This window comes from Oryzias melastigma, linkage group LG5, assembly GCF_002922805.2.
Source record: "Oryzias melastigma strain HK-1 linkage group LG5, ASM292280v2, whole genome shotgun sequence".
NCBI classification, from domain to species: Eukaryota; Metazoa; Chordata; class Actinopteri; order Beloniformes; family Adrianichthyidae; genus Oryzias; species Oryzias melastigma.
The window spans coordinates 1205813-1228070 of NC_050516.1; the positions used below are offsets into that span (position 1 = coordinate 1205813).

Consider the following 22258-nt stretch of genomic DNA (forward strand, 5'->3'; position numbering starts at 1 on the left):
TATTATGCTGTGAAATTTGTAAAACTTTTGACTATAAAACCCAACAATGTATCAAAAGGAAAAATAATATATGGATATTACGAGTCTAAATTGTCGCCGAATTAAAACGTCTCCCCCCTAGTACGGTGAAATCGAAGTCTGATGGGGTTTGCTCGATTTTACTCAAAATTATTTCCGTGTGAGCGGAGTTACACATTGAAACGGCCAGAGCACCTGCGTACTGAGAAACTGTGCACCTCATCAAATGAAGAAAAGAAAACAAACGTACCCCAGCGCTACTCTACTATGCAGGATTTACGGAAGAGCCGTCCCAGGCGTGGCAGAGGAACTTCCGTCTTTTACGGCTCAAAATGGTAAGTCTGGTGCATAATATTTGTCCTTATAGCCTAAAATGTAGCTTTTTATTCCTAGCAACTATAGTTTCGATTAATGTTTGATAAGCTAGCTAGCTTCTAGATCTTCATAAATGGTGTTTGTGGACCGATGTAGCTTAAAATCAAAGACCAGGCATCCTTCATTTAGGTATGCAGAAACTAGAGTGACAGAGGTGAGCTGCCTTTTCCTGTTAGCCTCCTTTTCATTTAAGGTCTTTTTTTCTCTGTTATGTCACCCGGTAATCAGTAAAAAATATATATAAAAACAAGCGATGATCACATTTTCGACAAGAAAATCTCTTAAAATCACAACCGCTATTCCAATTAAATCCAGTAAGTGAAAAGAAACAAGCTAACATAGCTTAATTAATTGTACAATCACAATATTTGATTGAAATGACTAAAAACGGCATTGTTAGAAAACAAACAAAAAGTAAATGTACTATTATAATTGGGGCTTTTTAGTATAAATGTCAGCCTGGATCACTTTAAGTTTCAGTAAAGCCTTTTTGTATTAAAGATTCATTCACACATGATGGTCTGTTCTTTCCAGACAGCAACTCTGCGCCCCTACCTGAACGCTGTGAGGGCCACCCTGCAGGCAGCCCTCTGTTTGGAGAATTTCTCCTCTCAGGTGGTGGAGCGCCACAACAAGCCTGAGGTGGAGGTCAGGTATGTGTAACGCCAGCAACTGCAAAGCTTTCTTTCTGTTTTTTTGCTTTTGCATCTTTTCTGATCGTGGATCATCAGCTGCTTTCAGTCTGGACCTGTGCAGACTTGCACTGGGAAATATTTGTAGGAGGGGAAAAAAGACAGACATGGACACAGCTTTCAAATCCACCAGATGTAACTTGCTACAGCTTGCCTGCAGATGCCCTCTTAGCAAAGAGAGACTGAGAAGTTGTAAAACTGACGAGATGCGTGTTTACAGGAGCAGTAAGGAGTTGCTGCTTCAACCGGTGGTGATCAGCCGTAACGACAAGGAGAAGGTGTTCATCGAGGGGTCCATCAACTCTGTCCGAGTCAGCATTGCTGTCAAGCAGGTCCTTATAAATCTCTACAGATGAATATATTTCTTCCAGGATTTTAAGGAGCATTTGAAAACTTGTATGTTGTGATCACAGGCTGATGAGATCGAGAAGATCCTTTGCCACAAGTTCATGCGCTTCATGATGATGAGAGCGGAGAACTTCTTCATTCTGAGGAGGAAGCCAGTGGAGGTGAGGAATAAATCAGTTAAATTGTGCCCAAAATAGATTTAGATGCACTGTGGGACAACAGAGTCATCGTTAGCTAAAAAAACTAAAAGGTTAATCTATAAATTTTTTTTAAGGTGCAGATGTTTCCTTTTATCTACGAAGCTTTAATTGAGAAAATCTCTTGGATGAAATGATGTTAACCTAAAAAAAACTGAGTCCAGATTATCCTAAAGAATGCGAGCCATCTTTTTAAATATGATTTAATGCTTGAATATTCATTTTTCCAAACAAAATGCTCTTATTTTAAAAATCTCTCTTTTTATGGTTTTATAGGGATATGATATTAGTTTCTTGATTACCAACTTCCACACGGAGCAGATGTACAAACACAAGCTGGTGGACTTTGTCATCCACTTCATGGAGGAGATTGACAAGGAGATCAGCGAGATGAAGCTGTCCGTTAACGCCAGGGCCCGTATTGTTGCTGAAGAATTCCTCAAGAACGTAAGAAACCTGTTTGATTTTCTGCATCTTCCATCCAAATCGATACACTATTAATGGCGGCTTGTTTTCTCCGCAGTTCTGATGACAGCAGGGTTCTTGGTGTTGCACCAACCTGGGATCATTGTAAGGGCCAATCAGCACACAAGTAGACACCCTAAACGGAGGAAACCACCTATCAGGAAAGAGATGAGAGGCTTGCATCCAATGCGGCACTCTCAGCTAGTTCCCTGTACCTGTGAATATCAATTCCTGTATATAAGGAAATATTTACCAGTTTCATTTTCAGCCACTCTGATCAAATCCCCAAACAAAGGCGGGTCCTTAAAGTATTAGTCAAGTTGATAACCACGAGTACAGGGGCGCTGAGGGCTTGCTGCAGCGACTGTCGGCCTCCAGGGGTTTTCTATTTTGTGCAAATCTGTCACTGTCGTTTCAAATTTTGTCACAAAACTCTCTGTTCATTTTTTAGGAACTATGTTTCATTACATCAAGTGGAAGAAGATATGACAACAAAACATCACAAATATGTCAATGTTAGAAAATTGTGAAAGAGAATTAAAAGTCGGTTGTTTTATACTTACAAAAACGCCATTTATGGTCATTTGTTTGTGCTGCTGCTGCTGCTTATAAAAATGGATTTGGTCACTGAGGAAGTTTTCGAAGCGACACCTACAGCTCACCCTGATGTCACGCAGAGTTGGTGTGAGAAAGAGGAAGTGTTGCAGACGACCTTTCACTTTACTAACTATGAACATCAGAAGTTCATGTTAAAAGCAGGATTTTCAAAACAAAACAACCTTATTAACTTCCAGGTTTTATATGGATTTTTTTAAAGCAACACTTTTGCAAAACTAGCAAATTCTCTAGACAACTTCAAGACATTTTCATGTTAACTTCTGCTTATTTATTTGAAGGATCTCAAGCACAACTTCTGCTAAAACAGACGGACGTCTTCACACTTGAAAGCCGTTCATCTGTTCTATTTGTAAGAACAGCTGAGTTTTTTTTCCTCTTTAGAACACAATCCAAAAGCACTTTTTTTATTAAGATGAAAGAATTAGATCACTTCATTGTTTACTTGTTTAAATAATATTCTTTTCAAGATTCCTTGGAGTTTTTAGAAAGATGTTAATCGTAAGTATGGTCACGAAAACAATAATTTTGAATGTTGATTGTTCCCAAATGTAGCAAAAAGTTTGAATTAAAAAAACGAAGAAAAGCAGAAAATGAGGGAAAAGTGAGAGTCCTGATCTGTAAAGAAAAGCAGGATACATCAAACAGAACAAAGAAAATATTTTCAGTCACACATTAGTCTGAAACTCATTTAATGGACCAGAAATAGAAGACCATCTGTTATGAAATGCAGGTTTGATTTTTTTTTTTTTTTTCACTGGGGTTGCTTGGGCCTATCCAGCTACTTTAGGGCAGAAATGGGGTTTGTCCTGGAAAGGTCACCGATCCAATCACAAATCAGCCCATGAAGCATGTTTTTGGACTGTGGGAGGAAGCTGCTTCACCTGGAGAACCCATTCATAGCTGGAATTTGAACCTTCTGGTTGTGAAGCAAGCAACGGTACTAACAAGAGGTGTAGGGGGAAAGGATCTGTCGCCATATTTCGTTTGATGATACTTGCGTCGATTTAATTTATAATTTAAAATACATAAAAAAAACATTACATTAAATTTGATTAATTTAAATTAATTAAAAAATTAAATAATTTAATGTGTCGGTATTTGCTGACAAGACAATATTTAGTTATTTATAAGCATCCTTCAGCGTCTTACTTTTGTTTAGCACCTCAACGCCTAACCGCTGGTTAGCAGCACAGCACACTGAGACTCTGTGTTGCTCTACAACACAACCAAAACAATACGATCTTGCGAGAAACAACTTGTGGTAAAATATTCAGTCAACCTTGTGGTTTTTGTTGCTATAAGACATGTATTACTTAGTTTTGACAACTCTGTGCTGTGTTGCTGCCAGTATCAGTATACAGCTGCAGTGCTTAAAATGTTGTGATCGTTAATTAAAATAGATTTTAGCATTTTATTAGAATGATACACATATTAATATTCAGGTAGAGGTTTTTTTAAGTCATACTCTTAAAAAAAAAGTCAAAAATTGATTGTGATACGTATATTATCGACATTCATCAGGATACATATCGTATTGCCAATTTACATCCCTAGTACTAATTTCCACTACTAAGTTTAAGATTCATTGAATTAAGAGTAAGTATACCTACCTTTTGTTTTTTTTTTATCGCATCTTAAACAAGATAAAATTGGATTGATGACATAAAAGATTATGTTAATAAATTCCAAATGCATTTTTTTATTTCCAAGTAAATTAAAAATTTATAGAAATGCATTCACTTATAAACAAAAAATCAACATGATAAAAAATTGTCACTTAAGTAAAAAAAGTATTTTTTTTTTTGTTTGAATACTAAAAACAACAGACAATGTTGAATATTAAGAGAGTTTCGCGTTTTTTCTGAAGTTCAATAAACATTTCTCTTTATTATTTGCTTTTTCAACACAAAAGCTTTGATTCTTAACAGGAATTGTTTGGACCCAGAATTCAAATCTCTCAGAAAATTAATTTCTAACATTAGAAATAACAGTTGCAAATCTAATTTCTTACAGAAAAATCATTAAGAAAAATGACAGGTTTATAAAACGATATCTTTATTATAGCAGAGCTTTAACACACATTTTCACGTCAAAATCCACGTCAACATAAATTTGAGGCAATATTTTTCTGCATCCAACAATCTGTGTAGTAAAATATCCTTCATAGGTGTTTGGGTTTGTTGGTTACAGATTTCTGCATAACAGCAACCGTTATTAACAGGAGAAACATCACTGTTAATGATGCTCACATCCATTCATTCATTCATTCTCACTTACAGATTTTTTCTGGGTAGATTTAAAACCTACTAATTGCACATGATCACAGAGGACACTTTCACATGAAAGGTTTGTACTATGAAGTCAACCATGCAGCAGAAGTATCACAACTGTTAAACACCTAAAAAAAAGCTGATGACCGTAACCTTCAGCGTTGATGCTAATGCTGCACAAAGTCAACACACAACAACCACAGTGAACACAGTAACAGGCAGGAGTCTGCTGAGCTCTCACTGTAACATAACAGTGTGAATCCTAAATATTGGGATGCAGATTTGCTGAGCATCAGCACTTTGCTCGAGCTCCCCGATGAAAAGACAAAAGGTCACACGACGGGATGCGGTGGAAGAGGAGGCACATCGCCCGCACGGTCACCGGGGCGACCGGAGCGGCGGAGGCCTGGAATGGTGAGGCGTCCGCCGGCATCAGGAGAGGAGAGGCAGCGGGCTCCCCGCAGGCATCAGAGGTGAGGAGGGACGGTCTGCAGGGCATCTGCAGCTGAGCGGTGCACATTTACATTCTGGAAGGAAAGCGCAGCTGTCAGTGCTCGGCGGCGTGCGTCCACAAAGCCTTGCAGCTGGGTTCAGTTACTTTAAATCAGAGAGAGCTCTCGTAGGTACAGAATCATCTCGACGTGCTTTGTTTGACATGAACGAGCCTTTCAGTGCAGAGATAATTCTGATTTAATGAGCTTAAAAACTGACGAGTGAGTTAATGTTTTGACCTCTGAGTTTCGAGGTTACAGGAAGCATAAATATTATAAGGCCTTCTGCTCCGAGGAGGCTGGAAGTGTCCCGGACACACAAGGCATTTTGTTCAGACTGATGAATGGCAGCACTCTCATTCAACTCAGAATGCATGAACAGGAAATAACCGAGACTGCCGCCTCACGTGATCCTGGGATTGTTCAGATGTTCAGTTAGATCAGAGATTTCCCTGAGGAGTGAAGCATCTTTGATGCCTAATATCATGTAAAAGAAAATACACAAAACCAAAAAAAAGATTGGCAAGGATTTGTGGAATGGTTGAGTTTATTTTAGAGACAGTCAACAGAAAGATAATCTGAAATGATCAGTGTTTGATAACATAAATGGAGGATTTTACACTTTTCAAGAAGCTAAACAAAATGTGTTCATGTGCAAAACAGAAAACAGACGAAACCAGTGTTTTTCTCAATTAATTATGCAATTTATTTCCTAAAATGTGCTTAGAAATGTTTTTATCCTCCACCTATTAAAAAAAAAATTCTAAAGGAAAGATTTGGCTTATGACAGTCAGGATACACAAAAATCAGCCACTATAAGGCACTTAAAGGCATTGAAGGGGTGCTTCCATTTTTGCAGCACTGTGCTGTCCAAAGATGTGCCTGTCTGTAAATGAAACTGCTTTGCAGCTCACGCAGATTATCTCAAAGCTTGTTTTTAGAAAAAATTGTGCGCATTTATAAGATCAATTCATTCAAAAGACTATAATAACTTAACACAGAGTTTCCTGACCATCCAAAATTAAAGAAGAAATGAAACGAACATTTTTTTTTTTTACTCAAAAAATCAAGTGTGATCAAAGGAAAAAGTGCCTGAGCTTCATTGCTTCACAGTTGTGTGTGGGCTTTTTTCTTTTATTCACTCTGCAAAAATGTGCACAACAAGATCCGTGACAGGATTGTTTTTTGTTTTTGTGGAAAAATTACAAACTGGATTCCAGTTAAGTACCATCACCAATGTGTCTTCAAATAGAGCTTTAAAACAAAAAAGAAGAAGACAATCGACATCCACGTGTTTGAAAGGTCTGAAGAGAATCATTGTGCGTATTGAATATTAAAAGGGGAAGGGGTCAGGGTTGGGTGGGGGGGAGTGAGTGCTGAGGAGGGCCAGCTGCCTCAATGGTGAGCTGGCACAGTAATCAAAGCCTCCTCTGACATCCGAGTCACATCTACGTTCTGTTTGTTGGAAAACACAAAGAGGAGCAATCAAAACACAACAGACATGCAGTTCTCCACACAGGCTTCTTTTATAGCATTTCATAGGGATGTTAGCAATAAAGGCTGAGTTCCACTGGTCTGTCTGCAGTGTGTCTCCTTTGCGATAACACAGCATTCATTTATCAATCAGAATGTTCACATCGATTCCGTTATGTCTGCTTCTGACAGCAACGCAAACTTCACACAGAAGTTCTTTAAAAAACAGACAACCAGAAACAGGTCCAGGCTTAACTATAAAAACTTCAGTTGAGCTTTCAAAATAAAACGCAGTAAAGCACAATAACACTGCACATAACACCGGCATCAAATTCGCCCCAGACGACGATGGTGTAATCTTGGTAGTACAAAAATATAACATCATTTGAAACACAAACAAGGTCTCTGTAAGGAGGACAGGACATGGGGCCGGATTGCCTAAATATTGAATGAGCGAGGAGAGCGAGACGAGCTGCTCGACACGGGAGTGGTAGGATAAACCACTCCTCCATGAGGCAGGGGGAACGGACCGGAGACGACAGAGATACACCGCAGGCGGACCAGTGTAGGTTTGGGCCAAAAGTACAGACAATACAGTGTTCCCTTGTTTGTTGAAGAGGTTACATTCTAAAAACAATCTGGCATTGGTGAAATCTGCAAAGTACGATTACAGATGTTTAAAAGCTCTGAAACTCCTCACTACACACTTTTCTCAGACAGACATTTTAAGCTCTCGAAGTTGAAATCTTTGTAGAAAAATAACTCCAGTATAACTGAATGAAAACAAAACTCTGCTCACAATCTAAGATTTATGTAGAATTTGGCAAACTGAACTTGTTATGTGCTGCAGCCACAACACAGAGAAGATTGATTGATAAGGTCTACAGCCAATCAGGATGCAAAACAGAGTGCAGTGTTAAAAAGAAAAAATCTAAATTGCAAAAAGTGCAAAAAGTGAATGATGTTTCATCACTATATTGTAGCTCATCTTTCTCAGTCTCTCTGTTTCAGGTTTTTGCGTGCTTATTTTTGTTAAACATTGCATTGTGTTCTGCATCCTGATTGGATCTCAACCTAGTTAATCAATCTCCTCTTTGCCATGTTTCCTGTATAAATGCAGAAAGCTCTCAAAATCCACATAAATCTTTAATCATGGGCAGATTTTGGATTTCATTCAATAAAACTGGACTTATTTTGCTGTGAACTTTGAGAGTTTAAACAAGAGAGAAAAGTGTGAAAATGTTAATGTCTGTCTCAGAAAAGTGTATGAAGTGAGGGGTTTTACAGCTTTAAAACATTTTTAACTCTATTTAGCAGATTTCACAAATCGTGGATTATTTTTAGAACATGGGGGAACACAATGCTAAATGTTGTGCCTCTAACTTAAAAATAACAGAATATAAATACAATTGCTCAAACAAAACAAATAACATTTGTAAAGCTGTATTTCCTCATTTCCATTTGAGTCTTTATTTCTGTTTGTTCTGTGAGTCGCAGTCAGAAACATTCCATTTAATGCAGAAAAAATCTGCAGTCAAACAGGCTTTGAGGACATGCTGCTGAGGATGCTGGGAAATGAGAAACTTCACTTTCACAGCCAGCACCTGAAACCGTCAGTATCAGTCAGTCAGGTTTCATCTGCGTTTTCTACCCACCTCAGGTTTTTCTCTGTGCGTGTTGACAGCGTCCACGTTCAGGCTGATGGACTCCACTTTACAACCTGTAAAGATGTTTGCAACATTAACGTCATGTTCGCAAACAAAGACACGATCATTTCCGAGCACGGAGGCTGAGGTCTCACCGTAGGCCACAGGCGTCAGCTTCAGCACGGTGTGCAGAGGGCACTTCAGGTACGGCAGCTCCTCTGAAAACACAAATGGATGGATCATCGTCAAACCCTGTGCTCTATTTCCACCCAAACATGTATTAATGTATTGAATCCCTCGTGTTCCAGCTCCAAATCTGATTATTCTTTAGAGCAGTTCCACCCATGAAATTATCGTAAACCTCACTTTAGATTTGTTATCATTTATTTCTTGTAAGATTCATTAAGAAACACACTTTCTAGGACACAAAAAATCCTATTCATGATTGTTAGAAGAAATAGAACTTAAACTTAAATTATTTTTTTAAGCTTTACTTATCATTAAAGGTAATAAACAAAGATGCATTCACTTTGATAAAGTTATTTCTGTGACATTCTGACAAAAAGTCTTAACTACCGGTAATCAAAAAGACATTTGTGACTTTTTTTTTATATTTTCAATAACTTAAATTGCTCTCTTGATCAGAAATGATTTAGCAAGTAATCAGGAGGTTCTTTATCTGCTTGTACAAGGTACAGAGCAATTCATATGATCCTTTTATTAACACATAAAGAGAAACTTTAGCCTCATACACGTGTGATGAAGTCCACCTCAGTGACCTACCAGCTGTTTTGTCCAAAAAGTAAGCTAACAGACAGCGCATGACGGCCTGGTGGCAGATGACCAGCACGTTCTCCTGCCTCTCCAGCTCCATGATGACCGGCTCCAACCGCTGCACCAGATCCTCGTAGGACTAAGGGAGACAAGAACAGATGAAGAACAAACTCTTAAAAATATGCATAAGCTTACACATTTTTATGATAAACCCCCCAATGAATAAAGATCTGCTCTGTCTGATGAGGAAAATGTCTGTTTACTGTCATCTCCTTCTGCTAAAATTCTGTCTGAAAAGCTGATTGTCCCTTCTGAGCCTCCTTAGCAACCATCTGGACTATTTTTGGATTCTCAGCCTGAGAAAACAGATCATCATCATCACAGCTGACCTGAAATTCCAAATGATAAGCCTGACTCACCGTCCACAATAACATGTTTCCAACATGAACACTCTTGAAGATCTGAGGCAAACATCCAAGAATAAATATCACAGAAAGGTTGTCAGCTGACCTCTCCTTTCGGGTAGCGATAGCGATACTTGTCTTGATCCCTCAGGGCGAACTCCAGAGGGTAACCCTCCTGGATCTCCTCATACATCATCTCCTCACAAACGCCCTGAAATGTCACCAAACAAACAGGTCAAACCCCACAAACACAGCAGCAGAGAGGTCAGCGGGGTCGTGCTTACAGCATCGATCTCATTGAGTGCTTTCCACTGTTCATAAGGAACGCCGAGAGCCTCCGCTGTCTGGATGGTCCTCTTCATCTGACTGGTCCACACCTTCAGGTCCACAATGCTCTGAGTCTGGATGAACTGACCCAACTTCTTTGCAAACTGCAGACAAGAGAACGATGTTAGTCTCTTCCAGTCAGCTGCCAAAAACAGAAAAGCAGTTTGATTTTGCTTCACCTGTTTTCCCCGTGCAGTGAGGCCAGAATCTCCGCCGATTCGACCCTTGACGTTGAGCTCGCTCTCTCCATGGCGACACAGGTAGATGGAGCGGGGCGTGATGTGGATGTTCATGAGGTAGTACACGATCCGGCTCTGGATGTGGTCCAGCACTCTGTTGACCAGATACCGCTGACCTACGTCTATGATTTTAATGTAGGAGAGATCCCTGGAAGGAAATTTAGACCACGTTAAAAACCCACTCCGAAGAAAATTCTGTTTTTTTAACATGTTCTTGTGGTATTTTTCTGATGATGGCAGACATATAAAAATACATTTAAGCTTAAAATCGCATTTTTGAGTATTTCTTTATTCAAATTTTGCGAATCAGCAGCAGATGAAAAAAAATTCAGCTTGAAAAATAGCACCAAAATGACTCGGCATTTTTGTTGCACTGCTAAAGATAGATCTTCTCCATGCTCTTACATGTGGAAGAGCAAGTAAACAGAGCGCTCAGTTTTGGGTGATGGGAAAGGGGGTGGTGTTGCTTTACATTAACAGTCCCGACCCCAACTCAGTAGCAAATGTCTAATGAACTATTGCCAATCTGCAGAAGCTATGTTCTAGAAAACAACAGTTTTTTTTTCATTTTGGCTAAAAACGACATCATCATAATTACAAAAACACTGGGAACACTTTTAGAATAGAACAAAAGATGATTGTAGTGAGCTTTTAAATCTAAAAATGTAAACAATGCAACAGTAGAACGATACATGTTGGATGTCAAAGTAAAAACTCAATATTTCTGCAAACAAAGAAAATTACATTCCAAAGCTGTTTTTTTAGATCTCACCTGTCCAGAACTTCATCTAGCGTTTCATAGGAGTTTTCATAACACTTGATCCTCTGCATAAAATCCTCCACGGCCTCGTCTGTGTTACAGTTTGTGTAGTCCGGGCTGCACAGCTTCACTTGCTAAACAAAACAAGAAGAGACGAGTGAGGAAATACAATTTATATCTTAAATCTGTCCTGAGAGTAAAACAATCAAACCAACACCCACCACAATGTTTTCCTGAATGACGTCTGGGTCTTCACACACAGACTCCACAAAAAACACCTATGCAGAACAAGACAGTCAGTAACGCCATGGGAAAAGAAGAAAACATCCGCCCTGAGTCAACAAGTCACCTTAAAGCCATTCTGTTCAGCAAACTGAACGATCGTTTCTCTTCTCTCCCTGGTGGTGTTTGTCGCATCAAAAACCTGTTGAGCATAGAAAAGTGTAACGGCATGCTAGCGTGATCTCTGCAGCTTACAAAGCATCTAAACTCACTGCAACTTGGCCTCCGTCCTCTGTGAGGTACTGCCGCACGTCGTTCAGTGCCGCTGACGCACACTGCCTGCACAGAAACCCGATCATAACTATCATATGGCTGATAAGAAAGCAGAACTGTCAGGTCACTAAAAGTCCACACATACTGCCTGATCTTTAAACCCTCCTCGTTGTCCGGGCGAAAAAACTCAAAAGATTTGTAGATCTTCACAAAGTCTCGTCTGTACTGCCCCACGTTGAACTCTATTGGACAAAGGTGTATGGAAAATAAAACATATTCAGCAAACCTTAACGTGACACTCATGGGATACATGGAAGTGACAGTTTACTGATCTGTTAGTGTGTAAACCGACTGACCTCTGGTGGGAACGCCAATCCAGTTCAGGTAGCGAGTCAGCTTTTTGGAGATGTACGTCTTTCCTCTGGCAGGAAGGCCCACCGTTACAATCAGGGTAGGACAGTTGGTCATGCATACTGGAACAGAAGAGAGACAAGAAATGATCACTAGAGGTGAAATGATTCACTTTAACAACGGTTCAATTCATGTCATAGTTAGTGGTTGAAGATACGATTCATTTGGGTTCATTTTGATTGATCCGATTCACTGACCTAAAATCAATCCAGGAAAAATTCAACCCGTGAGACTCAGAGATAGATACCTGTACTAAACAGTTCAGTTGAAGTTTTCCAGATTCCTTCTAGTTCTTGCAACATAATCAAATGTAGATTAAATATGTGTACAAACAACAAATTAATGACAAATCCATTCATATTTTAGTTTTATAAAGTTCAGCCCACTGTTGTTTTGCCACATCAAAATAATAAAGTGACTATTTTTATGTAATTTTCTAAATACGTGCGACTATTGCTGAACTTTCGCATATTGAATTTGCAATAATAAATTTGTCTGATGGAAAAACGACAATATAAAAAACAGTTTTTTCGCTTGAAGAAGGTGGTTTTAGAGGCATTTCGAAATTGACTTATTTTGCATAATTAAACGAGTCACCTTCATGCTTAGTGCCTTCGGTGCTGCACAGCGGGTACCACAAGAGGTCCCACAGCATCACACAGCTCATCAAAACTTGATGTGGAATTGTAAAATCACCAACCACGACATCCCAGAATCGCTTTATCTGTAGCCGCTCCCACGTAGCTTATCGTTCCATGACCAGAATAGGACGCTGACATCTCCTTTGATAGATGATGATGAGCACTAGTGCCGTGGTAGGAATTTAAATGTAATGTAAATCAAGGTCTTGTTCACATCCATCGTCAAGGGTTTGCCAAGTTAGTTTGCATAATTATGATTTAATGGAAACAGTGTAATTCGGAAATGTTGGAATTTTGATGCAAGTTTTGCACATATGTCACGGAAACACAGCTACTGCTGGGTTGACTGCAATATTTACCTAAACCTTAACTCTTCCTCTGGTTCTGTGCAGCCAAGAAAATTTTTGATCACTGGCCACACGTATTTAGAAAATTACCAGCAAATAGTCATTAAAATAAGCCTACCATGCCTCAGTCCAAATGGTACTTCCCAATATCGTTTATCAATTTCCATTTAAAACGATTTTATAATGGTCTATTTGATTAATAACTTGCTTCAAACAGATCGATCTGGTTGGATTGTAGAAATATAAATCAACTCATTGATTCATCACCTAGATATTTCCTAATTGCATGGAAGAATTCAGGTCCGTTTTGACATACTTTCATTTTTTATTTTAAATAACAATAGTTATAGTTATAGCTGTCTCATTAGGCTTCCTTTAAAGCTATCCTTCAGTAAGGGGCTTTAAGAGGATTTATTGTCCGATTAAAGGGATTTAAAGCTGTTTATGAAACGTTGCTTTTTTTCAAGAAAGAGGAAGAAAGCAAATCGTTAACAGGAGTTGCAGAAAAACTCAGACCGAAGCGTTCATAGTTCAACCCCAAACCACGACGTCCTAAGGCGCTAAAAAGACAATTATCTAACATTTTAAGCTTTACTTTTGATATACAACACTAATCGTCAGATACTCACCCATTTTGCTTTTAAATTATTGCTTTTGTAAATATATATTTAAAAGCAGAAATACAATTGATCTTGTAAAGGTCGGTGCTCAAATTAACACAAATTGACAGCGACAGTCTGCTACGAGGAGAGCAGACATTCATCCCCAATGAACGCCGTACTCCTCCTTACATAACCGCCAGACGGCTGCAGCAGAACCAGCCGGACCGCCGCGCGCTTCCAACCGGCACGGCTGCTAGCATAACAACCTCCGTGTTACTACGCATTTATAATTTAAGGCTAACATATGTCAACAAATGAGCCGGAAATGTCTCCAAATTTGCTTAAAGCCAAACAAACAAACAATGTCTATATACGAACCCTTTCTTTGAGAAATGTGTTTTTCGGGAAGCCCGTTTTTATACGGCATCCATATTTTCTTTAGCGGGTTCTGGGTGAGTTCGCGCGGAGTTGTGGGGGTTCTGTCCTCCATTCCGTCCTGCGCTGTGCTGGAGGCGGCCGCTCCGCAGTCACCGACGCGGGGATGTTTCCCGTGATGCTGCTCTGAAGGTGACCGGTGTTTCATCCTCGCGGCCCCGTTCACGTGCACACTAGACCAGGCGGTAGCGCTCGCGCGCTCTCAGCTTTTTTTTTTAGTCACGTGTTTTCGGCTTATCAGTCTAGTTTTTGGCAGTCTTCTAGCCTGTGGTACATTTATGTCAGTGTATCTCTGTCTTTATCTTAACGTTCGTTGAAGTGGAGCTAATGTCATTTAATTTTAATAACTAAACGACATTTATTATGTAAAAAATAGAAAAAAATTCTGACACAGTTATTTCAAACCACAGACTCTTTCGTTTACCAATTTTGAGATTATTTGTCCCTTGCGGGTTGCCGTAGCCATAAAATGATACGTAATCCAGTCTAACGAGTAATTCGATACGAGTTTTTGCTCTGAGATGTTGGATTTGGAGGATATGCCTTCATTTTACATTATATTAACAGAGTTTCTAAGCTGTATTTTTGTTCTTTTTTTGGCCATTTTTTTATATATGTAAAAAAAATTCCCATGGTGCCTTAAATTAGAAGTATTTATGAAACATTTATTTATGAATCATTTTGTCTCTAAGTGGTTTTCTGTTAAATCTTTTTTCCCATAAAATGTATGCCTACTAAGTGAGTGCTTAGCCATACTGTAAAAAATGTAAAGGGGATATAAACCACACATAAACAGGATTTAAAATGAAAATAAATATGGTGTCAAGAGAATGGTATTCCATGGCAGTGAAAATCCTCACTCACAGCAGTTTAGTTGTATATTTCATATTCTTAGCATTGTTCTTACATATGCGGGAAACCTTCATTCAAATATTGACTGAGATCTCTTCAGGAAGCTACCTGGGAGAACAGGTGAGCCAAGGGTTCAAAGTTCAAAACCTCTTAATTACCCTTAGAGTGTAATTTGGTTTACAGCCAGCAGTAACAAACAGACAACCTATTAGATAAAAGATCTAAAGCGGTTAATGACCAGTAGTGACCATATTTGCAACTTTCCCAATAACTATTATGAACACAAAAAAATGTCAGAAATGTTATGAAATCAGCACAAAACCAACAGACACACAAAATGACTGATGAAAGACAGTTAAGCAACAATCCAAACTACTCTAGTGTGCAGGATTGCGTAACTTCAGAGACTACTCCTAGAAGGCCATTATCTAGTCCCTTGATAAGAAGTGATATCAAAAAGTCAAAAAAAATATCACGTGGAACTCCTGATATTTGCTTTTCACTGAATCAGCATGTATTCCACAGCATCTTAGTCCATCGGACACATACTGTTAAAGCAAAACCTCCACATAGTGAAATTCTCATAGTGAAACATGTTCCACCCATTTGTCAAGGCAGCTAGAATCTCTAGATGCCTAAGAACAAGAAGAATGTCGCTGAACTGGCCTCTTGTTACTAGGCCGTTCGTAGTGAACCTTATCCAAGCCGTTTTTAGGCAAGAAACATGAAACGCTCCTCTCAAACAAGCTTACACAGCATCTTAAAATCAAGTGAGTTTCAGAGATCTGTTCTCAGGTATTTGTGAAAAATGGATGCTGCAGGTGAAAGCATGGTGATGGTGGGACCATATTCCTGAGCAACTTGTTTGGATTCTACTATTATCATGAAATGAGAGAATGATGTCTTGAAGAATAAAGGAAAGGAATGTGCTTTCACAGCCTGACTTTTAGACTGATTGACTGATTTTTAGCCAAAATCTAGGGCACAGTTTCTGCAGAGCTTGTTGTTGTTCTTTAGAAATTTGACTCTGGGTTGTGGGCAGGACTGTTGGTGTGCAGTAAGCCCGCCCCACTTCCCGTCAGCCATCTGTTTACAGATTCTCCTGCTTACTAACAGCCCCTCACAACCCCAAACTAACATTATGGTGCAACAAAAATGCTGATCAATATTGGACATATCTGGCGTACAGTTTTGAGCTAAGACACATTTTTTTTGTTATAATGAAGTGAAGCTGGGGGGTTGTGGCTTGCCGGTTTAGCTTCTACATCACAACTACAGGCTTTTTCCAAAAGCATTTTTCATCTGCTCCTCATTCACAGCAATTTGAATAAAGAAATACTCCAAAATACAATTTTAAGCTTAATTTTCTTCATATATGTCCTCCATCATCAAAACAAAAACAAATGAACATGTTAAAAACATCAAAAACGCAATTGTCTTTAAGAGGTGTTTCCTAAACCCACTGAATAAATCCACAAAAACAAGGATTAAGTGATCCAGAGCTTTTCTAAACAAAATCAAGTTAAAGTTGACCTTCAAGGATCCATATTTCTCTGTGGATGGAGTTTAAAGTAAAAAAAAAACCACAATTGAGAAGCATCAACTTTCTAAAGATGACTAAGTTTCTCAATCCAGATGCTTAACTAGCTGCTTAACACCCTCAGTTCAGTTTGCAGAAACCTAATGGGCACAAGCATCAGAATAAAGGAATCAATTAATGGGACAATAGAACCAGGATTGGAAAAAATATGAACTTATAAGGGTTCTGAGGTATGAATTCAATTGCCAAACTAATATTTGGCAAAAAAAAAAATGATCAGAGCTAGATGGAATTTAAATCCACGGATGAAATGTGCAACTTTGTTTGCCGGATACAAGAATACATTTAGATAGCTTAAAATGCTTAACATAATAATGTTATTTAAAACATCTAAATTCCAGTGATCACTCAGGTCTTAGTTATCTAACCATCTGAACATAATTCCCAAAAATGGAGCACAGATTTGCAAGATGATGTGCATAAAAGGAAGTTTATCAAATATCTCAAGCAACTAGAGTTTTTTAGCAATTGATGTGGTGATTAAAATATGACAACACACAGAGAGAAAAACACTATAAGTAGTTCTTAAGTAAAAAAAAAAAAAGATTTCTGAAGTTCTGAACATAGACATCAAAGTTAGTCATGAAAGCTACAAAAAGGGTCACAGTAACAGGAAAACTCATTTAACTGTAAGGAAAGTGAGCATATAAGAACTAAGCTGAACAGTTTAAAAAACACTACGGACACATTCCATTGAAGGGTTGAATAAATTTGAGGTTGCATTAAGAATCAGACACTTTGATTTAGTTTCTTTTTTTTTTAAATTGAAGCATTTATTTAATTTTATAAATGAAGCACATGACCTGCAAGCAAAGTTGTGGCATTTCTGACACCTAAGAGGTCACTCAAAAGCACCCTTTAAGCACATTTCTCCTAAAAGCCTTCTGTGTTTTGACACCAGAGTATGAACTAACAAGTCTCGTAAAAAGATAAGAGAAACAAATCCCCACTCACTCTGAAGATGACGGAAATTACATGAAGTTTGCTGTTTTTGAAGATCTCTTTTATTACTTTCTTTTCTGTCTTTTAAGAAACTCATCCCTTCCTATAACCATTTATGAAGTTATACTTTTTTTCTACTGCAGTAAATTGAAGAAGTTTTTTATTTTTACCAGGGTTTTGATGACTTTAGCAACATTTTCACTCTTTGTCCACAAGGTGACAGCATTTACTCTATCCTGCAGAGTGAGTGTGCTAATGACTTTTAGGAAAACTTAACAGTCAGCAGAATATGCAGATCCCTAGAGATGACATAAAAAGCAAAACAAAAAAATAATGAAAACAATTTCCTAACATTTCCTATTTGTGCACCCAAAATAGTGATTTGGGTGTTCAAATTAACTTTTGGCAGCCACTATTTAGCATTGTGGACACAAAGTAGTAGTAGAAATCAGTTATACTAAAACACTAATTTGTGCCCACAAAATACTTATTTGTGAGCACAAAACGCACAAAAATAAATAAATAAAACATTTCTCCTCAAAGTAACAATTTGTGCACACAAATAAGTAATTGAGGGCACAAATTAACATTTGATTTTAGTATTGTTGTCACAAATAAGTAGTAGAAATTGATTTACTAAAATTTACTAAAATACTAATTTGTGTGCACTCCCACCCCCCTAAAACAAATAAACTTTTTCTCAAAGTAACAATTCGGGCACAAAAATAAGTAATTCTGTGCAAAAAATAACATTTGGCGGACAATATTTAGCATTGTGGTCACAAATTAGTGTTTGGTGGTCACAAATTAGTAGTAGGAATGCATTATACTCAAATATTAATAAAAAAAATACACATTTGTGTGCACAAAATACTACTTGTGTGCACAGAATACAAATTTGTAGTACATTATATTAATTTGTGGTAACAAAATAATATTTTGTGCCAACCAAAATGCCAGTTTGTGCATACAAAAGGTTACTTTGTGTCCTCAAATTATTTTTTTGAGGGAATATATATATATATATATATATATATATATATATAGAGAGAGAGAGAGAGAGAGAGAGAGAGAGAGAGAATTGTTCAAAACCGCCTTTTCCCTTTCGGGGTCACAGTGCCGTGGGAGCCTAACACGGCCACTCCTGGGCAAAGGCAGGTTACACCGTGAACAAGGAACATATAGCCCCTCCAGGCACAATTCAATTAAAGCGGTTCGCAAGCATTGCAACATGATTTAAAAATAATAATAAGAGAATATGATGGTAACAACAACCTAGTGTGCTGAAAAAAGGGGTGATTAGAAGACAGGCACCTTCAGACAGTCAAGTGCAGCCACCCTAAATTTAATAGTTTTATGCCTGACATGTGATTTAATGTCATTTATTCTTAAAATATGGGTATTATAATCCAACTGAGAACGTACACACTAATGATTGTGTAATACATTACATTATGTTGTTGGGTTCTTGAATTTAAAGTCCATTTATCAATTTATGTCCGAGGATTTCACACGGCCAACTTTGGGTGAACATTACCAGTCAGAACAATGCACTCAAGAACACCAGTCAGCAAACACAGTCAGTAAAAATTGAAAAGTATGAGCTTTATGAGGGCAAGATTCTTTTTACAAGCCTTATGCATCTAAGTAGAATCGTACTGTCCAGATGTTTTTGAAACACTGGTTTTCAGGTTCTGTTCTCCTGTTTATCCTCTGTGTGTTGATCAAATTAGACTCAGAGTCAGTCCCGGTGGAGACTCGGGGTCTAAATGAAGATGTTCTAATTAAGCAGCTCCTGCCCTCAAACTCCCTCCCTGATGTTTTAATATGTGTCAAGTTCATCAGGTCCAACAGGAAACGGAAAGAAACAAATGTAGAGAGTCTATTTTTAGATTTTCAGCTGATGCACGGCATAAGAGCATGTTTGACATTTGACAGTAACATTCAAGTCCAGCACTGAGGCAGAGAATGTGTGGAGGCTGATGCCTGAGAGAGGCTGCATGGAGGGTCTCACATACTTTACACCAGAGCAAGAACAGGAAGCAGCGCTCAGCTCCTCCTCCTGCTGCTACTGCTGCAGCTGCCAGGCTCTGATTGCAGCTAGCAGCCTTTAGCCTGGACAAGTCACTTCCCAATATAGAACCATAACATCACTCGCACTAAACCAGAATTTGCCGTTTGTAGCAGAGAATCGGCCCGAAGTTTGGGCCCAGCAGCTGCTCCGCTGGTGGCACCAGCGCGCGCAGCAGCGCCTGCAGCGTGTCCAATGACGCGCGCGTGGATCATCACAACAATAACAGTCTAATAACCCGCCTCCTCGAATGTTGCTTTTTAACATGTTTTTGCTCTAGAAATAGTCACGATTTTTGGACTGCAGCGCAGACGAGCCTCGCCTGCGTCCTCGCGCGCAGCCGAAAGACGCAGTTCGGTCCAAACCCAGAGGACTGCTGCTATGTAGGGGAAAGGTGACAGCGCTGCTCCTGTTTACGTCTTCGAGAAGCTGCACACGACCTGCCTCCTTCTCTCCCCACGCAACAAACGCAGAGCCCCGAACGCGCGTAGACGTGTCAGGAAGCCGCCCGCTTACCCGCCTTGCCCTGGTTCTGCTTGGTTCGGCTGGAGCAGCCTCTCATCGTGGGCGCCTGTCGGATGGAGCCTGGCGGTGTGTGTACGTGATTCCAGCAGCAGAGATGCTCACAGCACACACCCCCTACGTGCGTGAGCGCGCGCGTGTCAGAGAGAGAGGGGGGGAGAAAGAGCTTAACACCGAGAGGAGGGCTTGAACAGAGATGGAGGTGGCAGGGTACCTGTCTTCTGCCCCCTCCCATCCATCCACGACCCACTGTGATGAAAATTGTGTTCGTAACATGTTATGATGATGGAGGAAAATAAAATTAAGCTCAAAATTTCAGGGTATTTCTGTTTCGTTTGTAAAAAATAAATAAATAAAATAAAAAATACAATCGACAGGCTACATACAAACTTGCATTCACTTGCAGACTACTATAGATCCATGAACGTCTTCCTCATCCGAATGGTATCTGGCTCAGAACTGTATGGATAACCCCAATATTGCACACCTTTTTTGTTGCACCAGTAATGTTAAGGGGCTAGAGGGAGAGTGTAAATAACAAGATGATGGGAAATGAGCACAGGCTTACACTCAAAAAAAAAAAATCTTTAGATTTACCTTGCGTCAAGCGTCAACCACATTGACACACTGAGGGATAAATATTCTTCATTTTCTACCAAAGGGCATTGCATAATCCCTTGCCTAAAGCGCTGAGTAATGCAAAATATTGAATGTTTTTAGTAATATTTACACAACCATTGTAAAAATGCATGAAAATTTAAAGTATTTAAATAGAAATAACAAAATGCACTTCAATAAAGTAAGAACAGCCAAAATTATTTTTTTTAGTGAACCGTCGCGCCCACAATTCAGAGTCGAGTTTCTGATGAGCTCCTGCTGCTTTGCAGAAACTATGTCAGATTGGACACTTTTGGTTTGCTTAAAGCGAACCAGAGTTTGTTTCCTCCGATAATCCGGAACAAGTTTTCAATCAGAATACACCAAAGCGTACCCTGGTCCTGGACCAGGAACTGCTCTCAGACCCATTTTCCTTTTATTTTTTATTTTTTTTCCCCCTAACTTGTCCTGTCCAACAGCTAAGCAAACAGATAGGAGCTGAGATTTGACTTTTACCGTTGGGGTTATGGATCTTATAATAAAAAAGGCTGCGTATTTGTATACACCCCTTTTGTTTATCATAATTTTTTATTTATTACATTTTATGTTTTATACATGAGTATTTGCTACTTTTTTTTGACAGAGGGAAGAGAGAGGAAAAGTGTGGGGGGAAGAAAAGGAAAGAAGAAAAAAAACCGTGGGGGATGAAATATAAGCAAGAAAGAAAGACGGAGAGGAAATAAGGGGATGCAGGTACCACGCTGCTCAGACCTGTTCTTCAAGGTCATCTTGGTTCCTTTCCAATTGGACTGAGCTCTGAGTTTCCTCAGTCTGAATAGGCTCCGTGCTCAAAGTGGAACAACTGGATTAAAATGACCACCGTAGCCAAAAGCCACAGACAAACATGAAGCAACAATTAGACACAACAACTCATTGAAATTTGGTCAGATGATTTCTGGATCATTAAAAGAACTTTTAAAGTGATACCTATTGTTCTCTTGACAACCTATGTATCATAAACACTTATCAGTGCACCTTCTTAGCCATCGTCTCCTTAGTAACTGTCTTGAAGAACGCTTTTCCGCATACCAAAGGAGATAAAGTGGATAAAGACATTCAAACTGGTCAGTGAAATGTAAAGTTTGAATATGTGAACTATCCCGTGCAAAGCGTAGATTATTCTCTTTTTGTTTTGCGCCAACCCTGTAATTCCTGGCCAATGACTAAAAAACTCTGAAACTGGTTTCATTTAGAAGCTTTGGTTCAAAACAGAAAAGTCCAGTCTGAACACAGACCAAACGGAAGGTTCAGGATGCAGTCCAGACCAAATAAAGCATACTGGGCCCAGACCAAGAGAGTTTTCCAGTCTGAATACACTCCTAGAAAACGACACAGGTTTTCTGATAACAGCACAATCATATAACAAAAAATAGATCAAAAGATGGTGTCAGGATCTGGACGTGGACACGAACGCCGGACACAGAAAAGTCTCAATAACAAGTCCTTGTTTATTTCAGCTCCAAAAGAATCTAGAAGGCACATGATACTTGTAAAGCTCACAAGACGACCTAGAAGCGGGTGGCAGGAGAACGCAGACTAAGATAGGAGGGCTTGACAATCGAGCATAGGTGGACCCATTAAGAGGA

General features: G+C 39.0%; 2 protein-coding genes across 7 annotated transcripts; one reads left to right on the forward strand and one right to left on the reverse strand.

Moving 5' to 3' along the window:
- Positions 1–204: 204 nt before the first annotated feature.
- arpc4l (actin related protein 2/3 complex, subunit 4, like) lies at positions 205–2663 on the forward strand. 2 transcript variants are annotated; one of them, XM_024271163.2, is made up of 6 exons: positions 205–353; positions 928–1046; positions 1306–1417; positions 1499–1594; positions 1907–2077; positions 2154–2663. In XM_024271163.2, the coding sequence occupies exons 1-6, from the start codon at positions 351–353 to the stop codon at positions 2157–2159; spliced, it is 507 nt and encodes a 168-aa protein (XP_024126931.1). In that variant the 5' UTR covers positions 205–350; the 3' UTR covers positions 2160–2663. The 2 variants fall into 2 exon arrangements, with proteins under 2 accessions (XP_024126931.1, XP_024126929.1); XM_024271161.2 differs by lacking the exon at positions 205–353 and adding an exon at positions 392–547.
- A 2081-nt stretch (positions 2664–4744) lies between these two features.
- LOC112145740 (6-phosphofructo-2-kinase/fructose-2,6-bisphosphatase 4) lies at positions 4745–20638 on the reverse strand. Of its 5 annotated transcripts, none has more exons than XM_024271154.2 (14): positions 20010–20638; positions 11949–12065; positions 11738–11834; positions 11592–11658; positions 11447–11521; positions 11319–11375; positions 11110–11231; positions 10278–10485; positions 10056–10202; positions 9878–9982; positions 9377–9506; positions 8749–8811; positions 8603–8667; positions 4745–5510 (listed from the first exon to the last, which is right to left on the reverse strand). In XM_024271154.2, exons 1-14 carry the CDS (start codon positions 20248–20250, stop codon positions 5451–5453), a joined length of 1554 nt encoding a protein of 517 aa, XP_024126922.2. In that variant the 5' UTR covers positions 20251–20638; the 3' UTR covers positions 4745–5450. The 5 variants fall into 5 exon arrangements, with proteins under 5 accessions (XP_024126922.2, XP_024126924.1, XP_024126921.2 ...); XM_024271156.2 differs by lacking the exon at positions 20010–20638 and adding an exon at positions 13972–14358; XM_024271153.2 differs by lacking the exon at positions 4745–5510 and adding an exon at positions 6004–6929 and having other exon boundaries at positions 20010–20634.
- Between the last annotated feature and the right edge of the window lie 1620 nt (positions 20639–22258).